Source organism: Spermophilus citellus (genome assembly GCF_964194105.1).
Source record: "Spermophilus citellus genome assembly, chromosome: 18".
Taxonomy (NCBI): domain Eukaryota; kingdom Metazoa; phylum Chordata; class Mammalia; order Rodentia; family Sciuridae; genus Spermophilus; species Spermophilus citellus.
Genome location: NC_138200.1, coordinates 18,081,502 through 18,099,608, shown reverse-complemented (window position 1 = coordinate 18,099,608; position 18,107 = coordinate 18,081,502). Strand labels below are relative to the sequence as shown.

Below are 18,107 nucleotides of genomic sequence, written 5' to 3'. Positions count from 1 at the left end.
GGGGGGGTGTTCCTCTCCCTGCCCCCATTTCCCTGAGTCGACCCCAAATACCCTTTTCCTGCCCTGCTTTGCACACTCCCAAGAACACCCGCTCCCTGGCCTGGGGCCTGCCGCCTCCTCCCCTCCCCCACGGGGGTGTTGGGGGTCGCCTGGAGTCCAGCTGGTGGCCAGTGCAGAGCCACCCTTTCCTGGCCCTGCCCCTCCCCGTGACCCCAATCCTCTGCCAGCCGCTCAATGGTGCCTTGTTCTCTCTCCAGCCCCCAGACAAAAGTCCCTCTGTCTAAGAAGGCGGAATTAGGGGGAGGGGGCACCCCCAACAGGGACCATGTGGGGGCCTCTACAGACCCCAGCCGGAAGGAATGCTGTGAGGCGGGGTGACCAGAGAGAGAAGGACAGGGCCTTGCACAGGGCAGGGGACCTTCTGGAGTGGGAGGCAGCCCCCAACCTAGCACTGGGCTGTGGACCCAGGAACCTTGCTCCCAGCACCTTGGGAGAAGCAAGGGCCAGGGAGCCTAGTCTCCCAGGGCAGGCTGGGGGTGGTGGCCTGGTCCGGGCACCCTTATTTGGTGTTCCAGTGTCTCCTTCACATCATGACCTTGGTCATATCAGCATCTTCTACTGACCCTCAAATGGTGTCAACAAAGACATGTGGCCTGGAAGGGACTTTAAACCCCCCATAGTGACCAGTAATCCCTCCCCCAAGCAAAACACACCATCCAAGCCAAAGAAGTTGGGTTGCTAGGTGGATGGGTCACCTCTCTCCCCAGCCTTGCCAGACAGGGGCTCTGCCATCAGAGACCCCAGAACCTTCCCCCTCCAAGATCTCTTTCTGGTTTCAGGAGATTAGAGAAAGTCCCACCCCTAATTCAAGGGACCAAGTTCCCAGCCCATCCTGCTCTCCCTGCACCTCACCTGAGGTTGCTGAACACTTGGTGATCTGTGGCCATGACAGGGGAGGGGGTGGAGCTGTCTCTTTAAGAGCAGGAGTGGGGTGGGGGAGCCCCCAGCCTTAGGGAGACCGGCTGGTTCTCTACCTGCCCAGGTTTGCTCAGGGTGTGGCAGTTGCAGATAGAGGCAGAACTAGGACTCCACTGGCAACTGGCTTTCTCCCGGAACCTCAGCTCTGCCAGAGGAGCCAGCACCAGGTGAGCACCAGGGCCCTCTCCCGCCAGGACCCCTGAGGACCTTCCCCCTCCAAGGTCCTTTTCTGATGGCCAGAGATTGGAGGAAGCCCCCTCCCTTCCTGTGACCGTCCCCCTTCATTCTCCTCGCAGGGACTGAGCCAGGCAGCTGGGGCAGGGTGAGACCTGTAGGTGGGGTCTGGAAAGACTGGCGGGGTCTGTGGGACCTGGGGACGTCTGAGCGGAACAGAAGTGTCAGGATTGGGGTGTCGGGGTGGCCGGGGTAGTTAAGTAGATGGGGGGTATTTCAGGGCATGGCCGGAGGCGTGTGGATCTACAGGCCTCCAGGAAAAGGAGAGGATGCCACCATGGGATGCCGGAAAACAGGGACACAGAGAGGAGGGGTCTTTCTGCACACCCCTGAAATTGTGGTTGTTGGCCATCAGCTCGGAAGAACAGAGGGGACAACAGCGGGCAGGTGGCAGATGCAGCCCTCCAGCTGGTGTGGGACCTCCATGGCCGGGAGGGTGCAGCTGAGGGATCCATCAGCTCCCCCTCCCCAGTCTTGGGTGCAGGGTGATTTCATGGGTATGGGGGGACCGTGGAGCCTGGCAGGCCAGGGGGTGCTTGGAGAGAGGTCCGTGGTGAGAGGAAGAGGAGAGCCCCAGCAGTCCCAGGATGCGAAGCATATGGTATCAAGTGGAATTCTCAGGGGTGACAGGGTTTGTGACAGCAGCGTGGGATCATGATAGTGCCAGCTCCGTCAAGCTGTGAAGGTGATCTAAATGAACCATATCAAGAGCCGAGGACCGCGCCACGTGGGGCGGGCGCTCAGCAAGCACCAGCTATCATTGCCAGTGTTTGTGTCATCAAGGAGTGACAGAACCTCGTGAGGCAGCGTTAGACAACACGCAGATTGGCTCCCCAGCCATCTGAAGCCCTGCCACTCCAGCTCCCCGCAGATGCTTTCTGGGGTCTAGATGTTTGAATAGCGCTCCCCAAAGCTACAGTCTCTCTTCCGGCAAGCAATGAATGCTCCTGCTAAAATGACTGTGAGCCCGCGTCACAGGGGAGCTGCGTGCGACATTCCCAGGCCAGGGAGGTGGAGAGGGAGATAGAAGAGCCTGTGAACATGCAGGACAGACCCGCATCCCCAGCCGTGGAGCACGTCTTCTCTGAGCATGTCATCAGTGAGATGACGGTTGGCCTCAGGGGTTGCTGGGGGTTAAGAGCACAGCGAGGTCTCTGGGCAGTGTCCAGCGCAGGGTGGTCGGGGGGTGTGGGGGGGTTCTGCTCCTGCCATCAGGATTCCCATGACACGTGCGGGGGTGGTAGAGCGGACAGGGCTTACTGCAGGTACCCACGGTGGGCACAAGATTGACACTGGGCCAGGGAGGGAGGGAAAGTGTCCCAGGTGCTGGGCAGGCCTACCTGGGGAAGAGGGGCCCGCTGCCAGGGACGGGGAGGAAGGTATGGGCCAGGGAGCAGGGCTGGGAAGGGCCAGGAGGCCAAGGCTGGGGGGGGACGGGGATCGAAGATGGGGCTAAGTGGGGGCCAAGGCGGGCAGGGTACCGTGGGACAGAGGGTGGAGCTGGGCTGCCCCAGTGCCAGCCCAGTCTGTCCTCCCCAGCCCCCTGTCCCAGCCTGGCTTCTCTCCTCCCTCCACCCTGCCCTGCAGCCAAGGGGAAGCTCAGCCCCGGTCTGAGGCCTGCAAAGTCTGGGCAGAGCCGGGCAGGCTCCACGCTGTCTACGGGAGACACTCCCCAGCACCCGGGCCTGCTGCCACCTGGCTCCTGACACCCGCTTTCCCAAACACCCCAAGGCCCTGACAGCCCGGAGTTAGGAACAGTCACCAGGGAGCCAGGCCTGGTTGCAATCCTGCTTCCTGGCCAAGTGACCTTGGGCACCAGCGGTCACCTCTCAGAGCCTCAGTTTCCCCACCTGGAAGGAGGAGAGAGAGCAGGCTGGGCTCCCTTGCTCGGTTGCCAGAGTGACTCACTGAGGGCCTTTAGTCCCTGCCCGGTGGGTTGAGGAGCTGTTTCCTCATCGGGCCTGAGACCGTCCCCAACCCCCACTTGACTTTGGGTCTCCTTCCTGTCTCAGCCCGGCCAGTCTCAGGGCCAGGCTTCTCTGGGCGGAAGGCCGGGGAGGAGGGCGCTAGGAGCCAGAGGCACGGGACGGGCACCCCCGTGGCCCTGCTAATGCTGCGCCTGCTTCCTGGCCTCCTGTAGGTCCGTCCTCGACATGCGAGAGGTGGTTCTCAGGCTGCTCGTCCTCCTGGCAGGTGAGTCCCGGGCCCCTGAGTCGTCTTTTGCCCTGGACCCCAGCCAGGTGGTGCCAAGCCTGTGGGTATACGCGGGTCTGCATTTTTCTACCTCCCCTGGGGAGCTGGTCACTGTTAGGGACGTAGGGTCATATTCATGATTTCAAGGGACACACAAGGAAGGTCAAGGTCTCTCTTAGCAGCAGCTCACACAGCTAGAAAGCCACCGTCTTCCCTATTCCCCTGTCAACTGTCAACCTTCTGAGGAGACAGGGCCTCCGGCTGTGTCGCTAAGGTACCCCTAAACTATTCCAAGAGGCTGCTGGCAGCCGAGCCAAGCAGTAGAAATGACCAGAACACTCCGCGCCTCAGTCTCCCCATCTGTCAAAATGAGGAGAGTAAGAGCACCCGCTGGCAGAGTCATTTCAAGGATTAAGCGAGTTAATATTTGAAAAGCACTTAGAACCGTGCGCGGTACAGCATGCACGGGGCGTGTGCTTCAAATATGATTAAAAATAATTCATCTCCCTTCAGCAGCGAGTTTGAGGTCCAGAGCTGGGGCAGTCGGCTGCTTGGAACAGAATTTAATCCTGGTCCTTTGCTTTCTTTTGCATTTTTCTTTCTCTGTTGCTTTGGGAAGGGCTGGCATTCCGTTCAGGGTAGGCATGGAAAGTCGCATTCGAGTGTATTTAAGTCAGTAATAGGGAGTCACTTTGCAGGGGATGGTGAGCAGATGCCAGCCCAGGTGTGGGGGGGATGTGGCAGAATCAGGAAGGGAGGTGATGGATATGGCTGGCTTGGGGGGAACCGAGCCTTGGGAACCAAAGCCATATGTCATCTTGATAAGAAAAGCCCCCCCACCTCTGCGGGAGGTGTGGATTAGCCATGTGTCTGGAAACATGCAACTGAATGGTGGCCCAAAACCACCCAGAGTAGAACCTATTTCAGGTGACAAGTGGCTGGTGTGACTCAGAGGTGTGGGGGTGAGTGAGCGAGTCCATGTCTCCATGATGGGACGCCAAAGCAGCGAGACTGGGTTGGGACTCCCTGTGCCCCAGGGACCCTCTCCCAAGGCCCCCTGGACCTTCCACACATCACCATCTCCCTCCTTCCTTCTGGTCCCCACCAGGTCTGCCTGCACTGGACGCCAACGACCCGGAAGGTGAGTCAGAGGTCCCCCATCCACCCCTGGGACCCCTGCGAACTGCTGTTGTCCTTGATTTATGTTCTTTTTTTTCTTTCCTTGCAGATAAAAACAGTCCTTTCTACTATGGTGAGAGCTGGTGCCTGGCTTCTTGGTCTCCTCCCAACCCCCCATGCTATTTTGTGTCCAAGTCCCCACACAGGGTGGGTGGAGGGTCAGATGTGGGTCACAGGAACAAGAGGCAGCAGCATGGCCTGGGGGAAGATTCTCATCCAGCAAGGTAGTTAGATACACTCAGAAATCAAGGGCAGACCACAAGAAGCCATTAGGTTCAAACCAACTGTTAGGAGAAGGGCTTACATGAAACACTTCCTGGAAGAAGTGAGGGACTCTACCCACCTCAGCATTCCCCCACCAGGTTCCACTGTTCTGCTCCCCCTTGTCCTTCTGCCCTCACCTCCTCCACTGTCCCTCATTCCTGCTCCAGCCACACTGGCCTCCTGCTGGTCCTCAGACATAGAACTGCCAGCCACAGGACCTTTGCACCTGTGGATCCCCCTGCCTGGAGACTTCCTATCATATGTCCACACGCTCTTTTCTTCACCTCCTGCAGATGGCTGCTCAGTTGTGTCCTCCTCAAAGAGCCCTTCCCTAACCACTGTCTCTAAAACAGCTGCCCTCTGACTCACAGTTCCCCGCCCTGGCTATTTTCCTTCAGATCCTTTTATCTCCACCTGACCTGACAAGAAATATCTTGTTTGCCTGGGTGTAAACTAGAAGGTGTGCACCGTCAGGCTTGGGTTCTGTTCTGTTCTCTATCCCCAGTGTCCTGCACGTGGTGGGTGATCAGTATCTATTTGTTAAGTGGATTGGGCGATGGATAGAAAGGACCCGGGTTGGCCTTGAGGTCTCCTCTGATTTTCTCCCAGATTGGTACAGCCTTCGGGTCGGAGGACTCATCTGTGCAGGGGTCCTGTGCGCCATCGGCATCATTGTCCTCATGAGTGAGCGCAGGGGCTGACGGGGCGGTGGGCGGGGCGAAGCCTAGAGTCCCCTCCCTTGACTGCTCACTCTCCCAACAGGTGGAAAATGCAAATGCAGATTCAGCCCAAAGCCCAGGTAAGGCGTTTCCTGCCTGCTCGCCTCTTGCAGAATAAACACTCTTCTGGGGGAAAGAGCCTCTCAAGTCTCCCCCAAGAGGATAAGACTCAGGGTTCTGCCACGCCTATTTCTAAGGTTCATGGTTCATAGCTAATAATTCCCCAAAGGGTCCCAAATTCTGAAATGCTTTAGTTCCTGGAAAATAGCCAGGAAGCCAGGTCTGGCTGAGCAGAGACTCCTCTCACCTGAGGGAGAGGACAAACAGGGGTGGACGTGAATCTCACCACCTTTTTTCCCCCCTAGTCACCGGCCAGGGGATGCCCCACCTCTCATCACTCCAGGTAAGACAGGATCCGCGTGGACTGGGGGGAACAGGGGTCAAGGAGGGGCTGTGCACATACATGTACCCTGGGGACAAAGAACTCCATCCACCCCTCCAGGCTAATCCCATCCCCTCTCCTAGGCTCTGCCCACAACTGCTGAGGTTGGACCAGCTGAAGGAACACGAGGGCCTGTCTTTGTCCCCAAGTCCTGGCTGTCCACAGGAGCCTGAACTCCAGGGTAACATCTTCCCGCCCCTCCCCAGGCTGCCTTGCTGGGGCCTCGCCTCACCGCTCTTTGTTGAATGTTTTAATACAAAACCTTCCGGCCTGCCGCCCGGGCAGCCTGCAGACTCACCGTGTGTGCCTGGACGAGGGCGGGGCCCGGGCGGGGCCTGGAGAGGGCGGGGACTGGGCGGGGCGGGGCCTGGAGATGGCGGGGCGGGGCCTGGAGAGGGCGGGGCGGGGCCTGGGGGAGGTGGCTGCGGGTTGGCAGGCAGCTGGCGGGTGGATCTTAGCTGGGAAAGCCTGTCCTCTGCTCTTTCTCATAGCCTGCTAGAGGGCACGGGGCCTGCTCTCTGCCTCCAGGCCGTGGGAGCCTTGTGTGCACTTTAAGATGTTCCAGTGTTAATGGGGGACACTTTGTGATGCAAGAGAGCCCTAACCCCTGGATGCTGGGCGCTCAGGTGAACACTGGGACCATCCCAGGAAAACAAGGATAAGGAATTATCCCACCACCAGGGAGTGCTCAATTTTATGATTGTAACAGTAAGACCCCTAGGGTCTCCTCACTGGAGAACTTTCCAAATGTCCCAATGAGACCTTTAAATGATTCCCTATAACACCCTTAATAGTATCTAATGGCCACACGATGTGAGAATCTTCTCTGAGCCTTAAACTCCTAGGAGTCTCCCCAGTATCTAACCTAAATGTTCCCACAAAATACCCCAAACCCTTCAAAACATCCAAAAATATCTCCTACAATGCCCTGGGACATGACCTCTAAATAGAGACCGCAGTAAACTAGTGACCTGCCCTCTGATCATGCCCTTCTGTCTCTTGAACATTCCATGAGCCCACTCTCCTTAGAGACCCCGTGAAGAGCCAAAATGCCTTCCCCCTGGCCATGACGGGACTCTAGGGTCACCCGCAGTCCCCATGCCATTCACAAGACCCCCTCTCCCAATGACCCCACAACAACGGGCAGGGTAGTTAGTGCCCAGCGCATTTATTGAACTCGTACCTTCTGTCCTTTCCCCTGTCGCCCTTCGGGGAGGGGTACCCGCGCTTCAAGTGCACCTCTCCAATCCCAACTTCTCCCCCTCCCCACACCGCCCCCGCCTGCGCGCGCACGCGCAAGAGGAACGAAACGCGAGGTCACCGCCACTGGTAGCAGTCGTGCGCCTAAGCAGCTGAGAGAAGGAAGGGATCTGGCAGGAAAAACTGCCCAACAACTGTGACGTCATGGGGCCGGGCAGGACTCCATGAAAGTGATTGGCAGGATTGAATTTGGAAGGGAAAGGAATTCTGTCTTTGGAGCTTTCGCAGGGAGCAGATTGGGTGGGAGTCGTTGAGGGAGAACTTCCAGACCTCTGGGGGCTCTGCGCATCCCCCCTTGACTTCGGTGTTTGGGCTCCAAGCAGTGCCCCAGCCTGAGCTGCCAAGTCACCAAGAGCGGGGCATCTCTCTCCCGCCAGATATTGCTTCCAACTGGGAGGGCAGTTCAGGCTGGGACTTCCATGTCTCCCAGTGGCAGTTCCTCCAAGAGGTGGGCTAGGGCTTGGACCTGGAGCTGATGAACTTGGCCTGTGGTCAGCATCTCACAGGTTTGGTCATTACCCCAAGTGGGGCCGGGAAGGCCAGCTAACGGGTCATCCAGATGCCCAAGGCTCCCCACGCCAGCCCTCGGCCATGTCTAGAGTCCTGCCCAGTCTCAGGCACTCAGGTCCAGCTCATGATGCTGGTAGATCTGCGTGGGACCCTTGAAGCAAGCCGCGAATAGGAAGCGTCTGCCCGCTAAGGTGACGTGGGCAAAGGCACGGGGGGCCACCAAGGCAGGAGGCCCCAGCTCCTGCAGTGGCTCTAGGAGCCCCTTGTCGGGATCAAAGCGAAGCACCTGGCTGAAGGCAAAGTCGCTGCCTAGGATGGCCAGCTGGTCCCTGGCGATGAGCAGAGGCTGGAAGACGTGGGCGCCCCGGGAAGGGAGCTGGTGCAGCAGGCGAAACATGGAGCCATCCCAGCGCATGACCTGGGGAGAAGGTGGCCAGTTAGGGCCTGGGGCCTTGGGAGGGGCAGGTCTTCCTGTCATCCTGAGGGTCTAGAGAACTTGGAACGCTTGGAAACAGGCCCGTACGTCCTCAAATTCCCACAGCTGCTTAATCCTATCAGTGTTCGCCCAGCTGCTCGAGCTGCTAAGTCAGAGTTGTGAGCTGTGAGCTGACCCTGCGCTTTCCCTTGGCCCCACACTGCACGGATCAGCAAGGCTACCTGTGAGTTTTACCTATAATAGATGTATATGCTGTCCACTCCTGTTAACGCACCTTGGCCGAGCCTCCACCCTCTCCAGCCTCCTTCCTGGGCCCTAGTTCCTGACCTCGTTTCCAGTCTGTTCCCCACCAGAGACCCTTGCTCTGGAAAGACAGTGCTAGAGAGGGAGGGCAGGACCCACATCTACATCAGGCTCAAAGGAGCCTTGTCAGGATGCGGGGGACAGGGGCTGGGGCTAAAGTCAGTCCTGAAGGGTTCCAAGATGCAGAGCCAAATTTAGGGGGTAGAATCACAATCTTGGGGAGTGATTTGGACACAGATAGCCTTGAGGGGTCACAGTCTTGCAGTCACCGTTGGGACAGAGTTCAAAGGCCAGCATGTGAGGCCAGATCAGTTTATAGCCCCCCCACCCCCACACTGGGCCCAGCCTCACCATAGAGTCCCCGATGTATCGTGTCAGGCACAGGAACACATCCCCCCCAGCTTGGAAGTGACGTGTGGCATAGACATCCTCAGCCTCTGGGATGTCCGTGCGCCTCTCGAAGCGGCCACCGAACCAGTGGAAGAGCACCGGCCTCTGTGAGGCCGAGGCCAGCAGCAGGTGGGGCCGGCCATCTAGCTCCAGGGCCTCGGCGTCCGTGTCCCGGTGCCAGGCGTGCAGGCTCTGGCGTGGGTAGAAGCCGGGCCCGTCCCGACACAGCAATGTGGTGCTGCCCGCTTTGGAGGCATCGGCCACCACGAAGCAGGGCTGCCCATCCAGCCAGAGCAGCTCTGCATCATTGGGCCTCAGCAGCCGCCGGGGGGCCAGTGCCTGCATCGGGGCCAGGCGCAGGTCGGGGCCCGGCCGTGCCCACAGCTGGGATCCTCCCCACAGTCGGGCAGCCAGCACGAAGAGGCGCGGGCCCAGCACCAGGGGCTTGCAGGACACCACGGAGGGCGCTGAGGGGGAGCAAGCAGGCTGTCAGGTCCAGGGGCAGAGGGCCAGGTAGTCCGGGGACAGGGACAGGGTGAGCACTCACCCGGCAGCTCATCCTCCGTCCGGAAGCGCTGCAGGCCATAGTCCCAGGAGAGGATCAGGCAGCGGCCAGCGAAGGGCTGGGCCAGGATGATGTGGGGCTCCCCCTGGTAGGAGAAGGACTCCACGCCCAGCGCTGACTCCCCCACCATCTGGAACCAGGACAGCTCTGGGGGTGGCAGGAGAGAGTCAGGTGGCCCGGGGACCCCAGGGTCCTCATTGCTGAGCCTTGATTTGCACAGCTCTGAAAGGAGGGCCCCATTCATGGCGTTCACCCACAGGGACATGGAGAGTGGAGTCCTCTTATCTATGGCAGGGTTAACTCGGGCTGCGTCCTGATTTTCTAAGCTGAGTGGCCTCATCAAATGATCCCTCGGAAATGGCTACTTAGTCATTCACTGGCCTTCACGACATTCCAGTGAGGTACGCTCTGTTACGATCCCTAGAGATGAAGCAATGGAGGTTCAATGGTCCAGGCAGCCTGTGGGCTGCCCAGCTGGAAGCCACATTATCCTGGCACCCCCCAGGAGCACTCTCCCTGGAGGTTAGGTGTGGTCATGTCAGGACCAAGTCCCGATGGACAGGTGCAGAAGCGTGATGCATGCTTCACTTGCGCGCAAACCTCATTCCCCTCCTTCTCGTGAGCTAGCACATGGAAGCGTCAAACCTGAGTTCAACCATGGAAACAAGGACAGCACCCAGGAGCTGCTGCACCCACCTGGGCAGCTCACCTCCGCTCACCTCCGCTCACCTCTTCAATTCGTGGTATTTTGGGCTTTTTGTGACAACCGCTTAGCTTTAATGGTATCTGGCCTAGCAAGGTACTGGTCATTAGTGGGTGCCATGCTGTGACTCCAGCATATACTACGTCACCCTACACATCCAGATCCCAGGTGCCAAAGTGGAAGCAGTGATGCCCAGCCAAAGAGGGTTCCTATAAAAATGCCCATCAAATCATGTCCATGCCTGGGCCACATCCTCCATGGCTCCCCCTTGATCGTACTCTCTGTGCCTTTCAAAGTCCTCCATGGTGGGGTCCCTGCCAGCTTTGACCTCGTCTCTAGTCTCTCCCTTCAGGCACCACCCGAGCCACACTGGTCTTTTGATCCTCAAACAGTTCTAGGCTGCCTCGGGGCCACCATTTATGCTGTCCCCTCTCCATACAGTGCCCTTCCCTCTCCTTTTCCAGTAGCTAAATTCAGATCTAGTGTCCGTCTTCAGAGAAGGCTTCTGTGACTCCACTCTATAAGACAGAAAGAGCTCGCCTCCCTCACGACTCCCTGTGTGATCAGAATGTGTCATCTGTTTGTTTGCGCCATACTTCAGTGGATCTCACTAAGTATTCGTCGAATAACTGAATCAAGAGTGAACGATGGGCTGGGGGTGGGGCTCAGTGGTACAGCGCTTGCCTAGCAGGCGGGAAGCCCTGGGTTGCATCCGAGGCACCCCCTTCCCCTTCAAAATAATAATAATAATAATAATCGCTGAGCTCAGCCCCCTTTCTCTGTGAGTCCCACTCACCACCAACATGTCTCACAGTAGATAATGTTATGATCACTGTTGTTATATTAATAGCATCTGTGTAAGGACACTTCAAATGTCCACTCCTGGAGGAAGCCCTTCCTGACTCCCGCTCAGCTCTGTGTGACCCCGGCCCTGGCTCTGGACTCCCTCAGTCCCCATGGCCTCGGTCCTGGCCTTATTTCTCTGACTGTGCTCCCCCATCCCACCCCAGGCCCCACTGCCTCTGACTGCCCACCCTGGCCCTATCATTCTGGGCGGTCACTGTGTGGGGCTGGGCGTGGGCTCTGGGAAGCCAAGACCCGGGCTGTCTTGTCCCTGCTGTGCTTTCTGCCTTGGCCGGTACCCACAGAGTCACCAAAATGTATTTATGGAAAAGCAAAAGGAAATAGAAGTGAGGGGATGTGGCATATGCAGTTTTTAGCACAATAGAAAGAAAATGTTGGGCTGGGGTGTAGCTCAGGTGGTAGAGCGCTTGCCTCGCATGACAGGCCCTGGGTTCAAGCCCCAGCACCACCACCAAAAAAAGAAAGAAAGAAAAAAGAAAGAAAGAAAGAAAGTGTTTTACAAGTAAGTGACTTTATATTAAGGACGATGAGAGTGATCATTTGAGAGCTCTTGCCCCAGGCCTTGGGTCCAGTGCTGGGTAGGTGGAGACATATCATGGAATCCTCGCAGCAATCCTATGTCACTGTTTATTATCCCCATTCTACAGACAAGGAGCCTGAGGCTCAGGGTGGTGATGCCATGTGCTCGGGGTCTCGCAGCCAGGAAATGGCAGGGCAGGGAGTGAGGTCAGCTCCTCAGCCCGGCAGCCATTCCCGCCGTCTCCTGCCTTCTCCTGGGAACCCTGCAGTCCCTCCCTCCCCACTGGGAAAGCCCCCACCTATGGCTCTGCACTTGAAGGTCTTTGGGTCGAGGTGGCGGAGCTGCATGTGAGTCAGGGCAGCGGGGCCTGCACAGGTCCCCGTCCCCACGCTGGCGTTCACGGTCGGCATCCACTGAAGTAGCCAAAGGATGCGGCAGTCGCACTGGAACGGGTTCCCACGGAGGTCCCTGGTGCAAGAGGCCAGGAAGGGGCTGCGACCCTCGGAGGCCACGTACCCTGCCCCCTCCCCTGGGGTCCCCAGATGGCATGGAAAATACGTCAGAACCATTGCAACCATTGCCAACCCAGCCCCGCCTCCACAGCGCCAGGCCCCGCCCCCAGCCCTCCCCCGCCCCCCACACCCCGGAGCCTCACACATGAGTCAGGGTTTCCAGGCCCCGGAACAGGAATCTGGGCAGGACCTCGAGGTGATTGTTGGCCAGGCTTCTGGAGGGGACAGAAGAAGGAGCCATGCGCAGCTGCCAGGAGGCGCTGTGTCGGGGTGGGGGTGCCGTGGAGGAGCGGGGTGCCATGGAGGAGGAGGGGTGCCATGGAGGGGGAGGGGTGCCATGGAGGGGGGTGCCATAGAGGAGGGTGGGGTGCCGCGGAGGAGGGGGTTCCCGTGGAGGGGGGTGCCGGGGAGGGGGTGCAGTGGAGGAGGCGGGACGGGCACGTACAGGTGTGTGAGCGAGCGGAGTCCGCGGAGCGCGTTCTTGGAGATGGAGCCGATCTCATTGTCCTCAATGAAGCTGTGGAGGGGAGGCAGGGTGAGGGGAGGCCCACAGGGCAGGGGACTCAGAGGCCACGCGGGTGCTGCATTCTCCCCAGCATCTCGGGCAGTCCCAGGGAAAGCCTCCCGAGAAACCTGTCCCCCCTGAGGACCTGATCCACACCGGAGCCAGCCTCACCATGGACGCTGTCGCCATGGTCACCGACATCAGCACTGGTCCCACTATCATCCCTTATGACCAGTACCAGTGCCTGCATCTCAACACCCATGACACCATCACCATCACCTACCCTACCACCAATAACTGCCATCGTCCCCAGCACCACACAGGCCACCGATATCGCCACACAACGTCCACCGTCAACGTCCATCGTGGAACCCCAGGCAGATGACACCGATGAACCTCACCAGCAACCAGGCTTCACGACCAACACCCCACATCCTGCCACCACCCTCACCAACGCTGCCTCCATGATCCAGCATCAGCACCAGCGTGGCCAATATCCCCAACACTCCGGTCACGCACCGCCAGTGCCATCGCTGTCACAGCTTGTATACGTAACGACACCTCTGTCATCGGTGAAAACCCCAGTACCAACAACACTGTCATGAACACTGACGCCAGCGTCCTGCTCCAGGCCACCACTGACACCAGCATCAGTGCGTACTGACCAGTGCCCATGGGCCTGGTGACCGTCTCTAGCACAGCCCCGCAGGCTTTGATCATCAGTTCCACTAACAGAACCATCACCACGAGGTTTGCCGTGTTTTGTCAACAGCACTGACACTCCGTCGTCAGTGACAAGGCCACCACTTCCACTGGCGACAGCAACGGCATCCCTCCCTTCACCCCTGCCATCACCAATCAGTACGGCCATCATGCTGTCGCCAACTCCTTACTCGGAGCTGTTTCCTGCTCACTTATTTCCTCCCACTGGCATCCTCCCGAGTGCCCTCGAGTCAGGAGGGGCCAGAAACGGAGCCTGGCTATCTGGGTGCACAGAGAGCAGCCTGAGACGACACAGCTGATCTGGAGTCCTCACACGGCCCCAGGAGCAGGTCTGAGGGCCCTTGTCCAGACACCTCCTCTGCAGACCCACAGTCCCTACCGCCTCCAACTCTGGGCGCCACTAGAAGCCCCTGCTCCTCCTCCCAGCCTACCTGCCCCCAGCCCGGCCTCACTCACAGGTACTGCAGGTGGGACAACCCTGCAAATGCGTCATCCTCGATCACAGAGAAGGAGTTGGACGTGAAGAGGCTGCAGGGGGCGAGAAGGCGGTTGCCGGGGTTCAGGACCCCTTGCTGACGAGGACCCCTCTCTGACATTTTGGCCTTATCCCCCTCCATCAGCCCCATCAGGCACAGGAACACTCACATGCACATGGGTGACTACGTGCAGGGACAGAGGGACTTTGACAGGGACACACGGGTGCGCACACACCCTCTCCTGTGCATGGACACCCCCGTGGCCACATGTGCCCACACCCCACACGCACGTGCAAGACGCCCACTCCCTCCCTGCCGCTCGGCTGGGCCCACTCACAGCAGGTGCAGGGATGGCACCCTCAGGAAGCTGCCGGCCTTCAGCTGGGTGACTCCAGTCCTCACGAGTGAGCTGGGGACGTGGCAGTGGCGGTGAGGAGAAAACCACTCCGACGCTCTGGTCCCCAACCCAGAGCCCACCGCTGTCCCGCGCCTTGGCCTGCACCTGACCCCGGGTGTGCTTCCCCTTTGGGTGGTGAGGGTCCTGGCAAGCGCTCAGCCCAGTCCCTGGCCATCCCTCCTTCCAGGTCCCCATACACCTCCTGCCCCATCCCAGGCCCCAGCAGCCCCTGGGCAGGCATCCCGACAGCCTCTGCTGCCCAGGATCAGGTGGGCCCCGCCTACCCCCCCTGCCCTGGAGGCCCAGGATCCGGCGCCCACCTTGAGGCCCACGACACTCACAGTGACAGCAGCGTCGGGGAGAAGCTCTCTGGCAGGTCCTGGGAGCCCTCGCACAGGGCGCTGTCTTTGGAGCAGGAGCAGCGTGGAGGACACTTGCCCTTTGGGGGCCTCCAGGCCACCCCCACCCCTGGCCCAGCCAGCAGCAGCAGCAGCAGCAGGATGCCCGAGCGTCCCATGCCCCCTGCCCCCGGGCCGAGGCACCACTTGTCTGGCGGCCAGCCTGGCCCAGGCCACTACATCTCCTCTGCCAGAGGCCCCTGCAGCTGCCTGCTGGGCTCCGCACCCTGACCTCGTCCTCGGTCCCTCGCCGTCCCTTCTCCCTGTGTCCTGAGGTCTCTGACTTTCTGTGACTCTCTCTGCCTCTCCCTGTCTTTGTCTGTATCAGTCCATTGCCCACTTCCGTCCCTCCTTATGTCTTTGTGTGTCTGTCTGTCTCTGCAGGGCCCTGTCTTTCTGGTGGCCTATTGTCCCTCTGCCTGCTCCCTGCTTCTCCCTGAAGGTTTTGGGAAGGGACGCGCTGAGCAGGGTAGAGAGAAGGAGGGGGTCAGAGGCCATAGGAAGAGCGGCCTGGGGAAGGGACTGAAAGGCCTTTGGGAGGGGGTGGGGCCACCAAGGATGGAGCTGCCCTGGCCACTCCCAGCCAGCCCCCTCCCCAGAATCCCCCACTCAACCTCACCCAGGGACTGTGAGGAGGATGTCACCCGGGTGGGGACTGAATGACCCGGCAGACTGGAGGGGGAGTGGAGGACAGGCCACTCCTGAGAGCTGGGGGAGGTCCTGGCCACTCCCAGCCAGCCCCCTTCTGGCCCCAGGAGGGCGTGGTGGTCCCTGTCACTGAGGCCCAGGGGCAGCTCAGGTCCAGCTGCGCCCTCTGGTGGCCACACTTGGTAGGACAGTTGCCTTATCCCAAACCCAAGACCTCCCTCCCCCTCCCCCCCCCGGAAATTAACCCTTTAGATACCCACCACCATTCCAGGCAGAGACTTGACCCATGGACATAACGAGGACAATGCCACCTCCTTTTAACACTTACTCTGCAACTAGCCTCAACCTAAGAGTTCATCTACTACTTTCATCTGGCCCCAGCCCTCTGGGGTTAGTGCATAGCTAGAGGAACTGAGGACAGCCCTCAAGCAACCTGAGCTCTGGGTGTCCGAGTCAGAGGCCGGACCAGGAGTCCAGCCCAGCTGGCAGCTAGCTCCATGTTGGATTCTGTCTTCAGAGATCCAAATTCCTGGGTATGTGGATAACAGACTCTTTTAATTTGGACTAAGCTTTTAGTGATGTGGATAGAGTCTGTCCACTGATAAAGATTCATAAACGATACTTGTTGCCTAAGGGGACACAGCAACGATGTTTACTGAGCACTTACTATGTGCCGTTCCTTCCATGATTTGACTCAGCTCTCCCCGTAACCCTTCGAGGTGGGCAGGTTTGCTATCCCCACTTTACAGACAGGAAGACTGACCAACAGGGAGGGTGAGCGATTAGTTTCATGGTGCCAGTCAGCTCCAAGCCTGACCGCCAGTCTGTACCACGGCCTCGCCTAGGACCAGGCAAGAGACTCACCCTCGTGACGGAGGAACAGACTTCCTCTCTTGCCCCTGGGGGACGCACCCAGCAGTCTTGTTGAAGGACAGGGGCCTCGACAGCACCAGCCTAAGGTCACACAGTGGCCTCGGGGCCAGTCAGTTCACCTCCCGGCTCCTCATTTCTCCCATCTGTCAAGTGGGAACCTTCAGGACACCCACTTCCTACAGAGGAGAGGACTCAGTGAGAAGACGGAGGCCACTCACCCTCCAGGGCTCAGCTCCAGGTGGGCGCCCACAGTGGTGCAGGCTTGGGGAGGAGCTCTGGCTCGGTCTTGGTCCTGCACTTGGTTTCCTTTGCTGAAAAGCAAATATGCTAGCCCTCACGACTGGGACTTGGAAAGTGCAGGTAAAGAGCTTAGTGCCAGGGACACACAGGGGACAAAGGCAGGCCTGCGCCCACACACAGTGTGCCAGCCCAGCTGGGCTCTCGCTCCACTTTAAGATGAGAAGAAGTGACATTGGCAACAATAACAACAGCTAACTATGTTTTTTGTTGATCACTTACTATGTGCCCGGCTTTTTCTCATTGTTCTACATGGTTATCCCAACTTCCCTCTGACATGAATATTATTATAGCCACAGAGAGGTTAAGTCATTTGCCCAATATCACACAGCTAGAAAGTGTCAAGGGAAGGAAGGAGAGAGGGAAGCTGGGCTGGCCAGCAGTGGGCCAGGTATCCGTCCCTATTGCCCCTTGCTCGCCTGTCCCTCCTCCTCGGTGCTGCATAAACACCAGGGTTATCATTAACCAGGGCCAGCTGATGACCTGGGATGCAGGGCCACAGGGGCAGAGGCTAAGAGGGCTAACAGGGCTGAGGGAGCCTTTTGAAGTCTCCTGGGTCCTCTGAAGCCAGGGGTGTGTGTATGTGTGTGTGAACACTCACGTGCGTGTGTCAGGGCTACACTTGTGCTGGATGCGAGCACATACAAATGCTCCCATCCTGTGGAGCCTGGTGGGGTCCCCGCTGGTGTCTGACTGCTTGAGGGTAGGGGCATTTCTGTCCTCAGCCGCCAGGGGTCCTCAGGAGAATTAGCTCCACCACCTTGGTTTTCTTAATCTGTAAAGTGGAGTTGAAGATGAGACATGTCAGGTCCAGAAACCTCTGAGCCTGCAGAGAAGGTGACGTGGACGACCTTAGTGGTTTCACCATTTTGTATGTGGGAAATTGAGGCACAGAGAGGTCATGAGGGAGGCCCAAAGTCACACAGCTAGGAGTGCAGCCTAGACCTGACTCCAGGTTTCTCTGTACTCAGGGTCTGTGAACCTGGCCTGCCCATGAGGACACCAGAGGACATGCTCTCAGGGAAAGGACAGTTCAGGATGAAGCACGTGGCTGTGGTTTTGGAGTATGTGAGCACAGTGTGTCTGCAAACACGCGGAGCCAGCAGTCCACCCTACAGCCCCTGCTTGGGCTGTGCACACTGTGTGCATCTGTGCTGGCCGCGTGGAGGAGTGGCTGGCCCTATGGCAGGTCCTTGGCCATCTGCTTCCCTGTGTGCCCATGGAAATGAGGTGTGTGTGGACCCAAGTCTATGGGCCTTCAGGTCTTGGTTACGTGTGCTGTGTGTGTGCTGGTGTGTCGCTGTAAGGCCATTTGGGAGAGTGTCTCACAAGGTGCGGATCTCTGTTTCCCTTTGTGCCAGCGGACAGAGGTGTGGCTGTGTCTTGACTGTGTCTTGACTCTGTCTCTTTGCGGGTGTCACGTGGATGGTGTGTGTCTGCGCCGTGTTTGTTGGGGTGTTCAGGGGCGACTGTAGGAGGTGCTGGCTGGGGTGTGTGTCCGTGGGTTTCTCCGTGGCTGTGTGTCGTGTGGGGTGTGTGTCCTGGAGCAGCTCACAGTCGCCAGCACACAGCACCCACACACGCACTCGCAAACATGCAAGCAAAGCCCCCCCTCCACCGTCCTGTGGCTCTGTCATGGACAATACAGGCGCTGGGTCAGGGGACACAGGCTCCTAAGCACTGGGACTGAGTGACCCTGGTCCCCGCTGGGCCCGATT

General features: G+C 58.9%; 2 protein-coding genes across 4 annotated transcripts; one reads left to right on the top strand and one right to left on the bottom strand.

Moving 5' to 3' along the window:
* The first annotated feature begins 1,057 nt into the window (after positions 1–1,057).
* Positions 1,058–6,302, top strand: FXYD3 (FXYD domain containing ion transport regulator 3). 2 transcript variants are annotated; one of them, XM_081275120.1, is made up of 8 exons: positions 1,058–1,145; positions 3,353–3,405; positions 4,514–4,546; positions 4,634–4,657; positions 5,458–5,532; positions 5,611–5,647; positions 5,933–5,970; positions 6,093–6,302. In XM_081275120.1, exons 2-8 carry the CDS (start codon positions 3,366–3,368, stop codon positions 6,110–6,112), a joined length of 267 nt encoding a protein of 88 aa, XP_081131246.1. In that variant the 5' UTR covers positions 1,058–1,145; positions 3,353–3,365; the 3' UTR covers positions 6,113–6,302. The 2 variants fall into 2 exon arrangements, with proteins under 2 accessions (XP_081131246.1, XP_081131245.1); XM_081275119.1 differs by lacking the exon at positions 1,058–1,145 and adding an exon at positions 2,938–3,143.
* An 863-nt stretch (positions 6,303–7,165) lies between these two features.
* On the bottom strand, positions 7,166–15,464 carry LGI4 (leucine rich repeat LGI family member 4). Of its 2 annotated transcripts, XM_081274326.1 has the most exons (9): positions 14,515–15,464; positions 14,114–14,185; positions 13,757–13,828; positions 12,518–12,589; positions 12,216–12,287; positions 11,859–12,028; positions 9,456–9,620; positions 8,870–9,375; positions 7,166–8,197 (listed from the first exon to the last, which is right to left on the bottom strand). In XM_081274326.1, the coding sequence occupies exons 1-9, from the start codon at positions 14,688–14,690 to the stop codon at positions 7,883–7,885; spliced, it is 1,620 nt and encodes a 539-aa protein (XP_081130452.1). In that variant the 5' UTR covers positions 14,691–15,464; the 3' UTR covers positions 7,166–7,882. The 2 variants fall into 2 exon arrangements, with proteins under 2 accessions (XP_081130452.1, XP_081130453.1); XM_081274327.1 differs by lacking the exons at positions 13,757–13,828; positions 14,114–14,185; positions 14,515–15,464 and adding an exon at positions 12,864–12,884 and having other exon boundaries at positions 12,518–12,591.
* Positions 15,465–18,107: the final 2,643 nt, after the last annotated feature.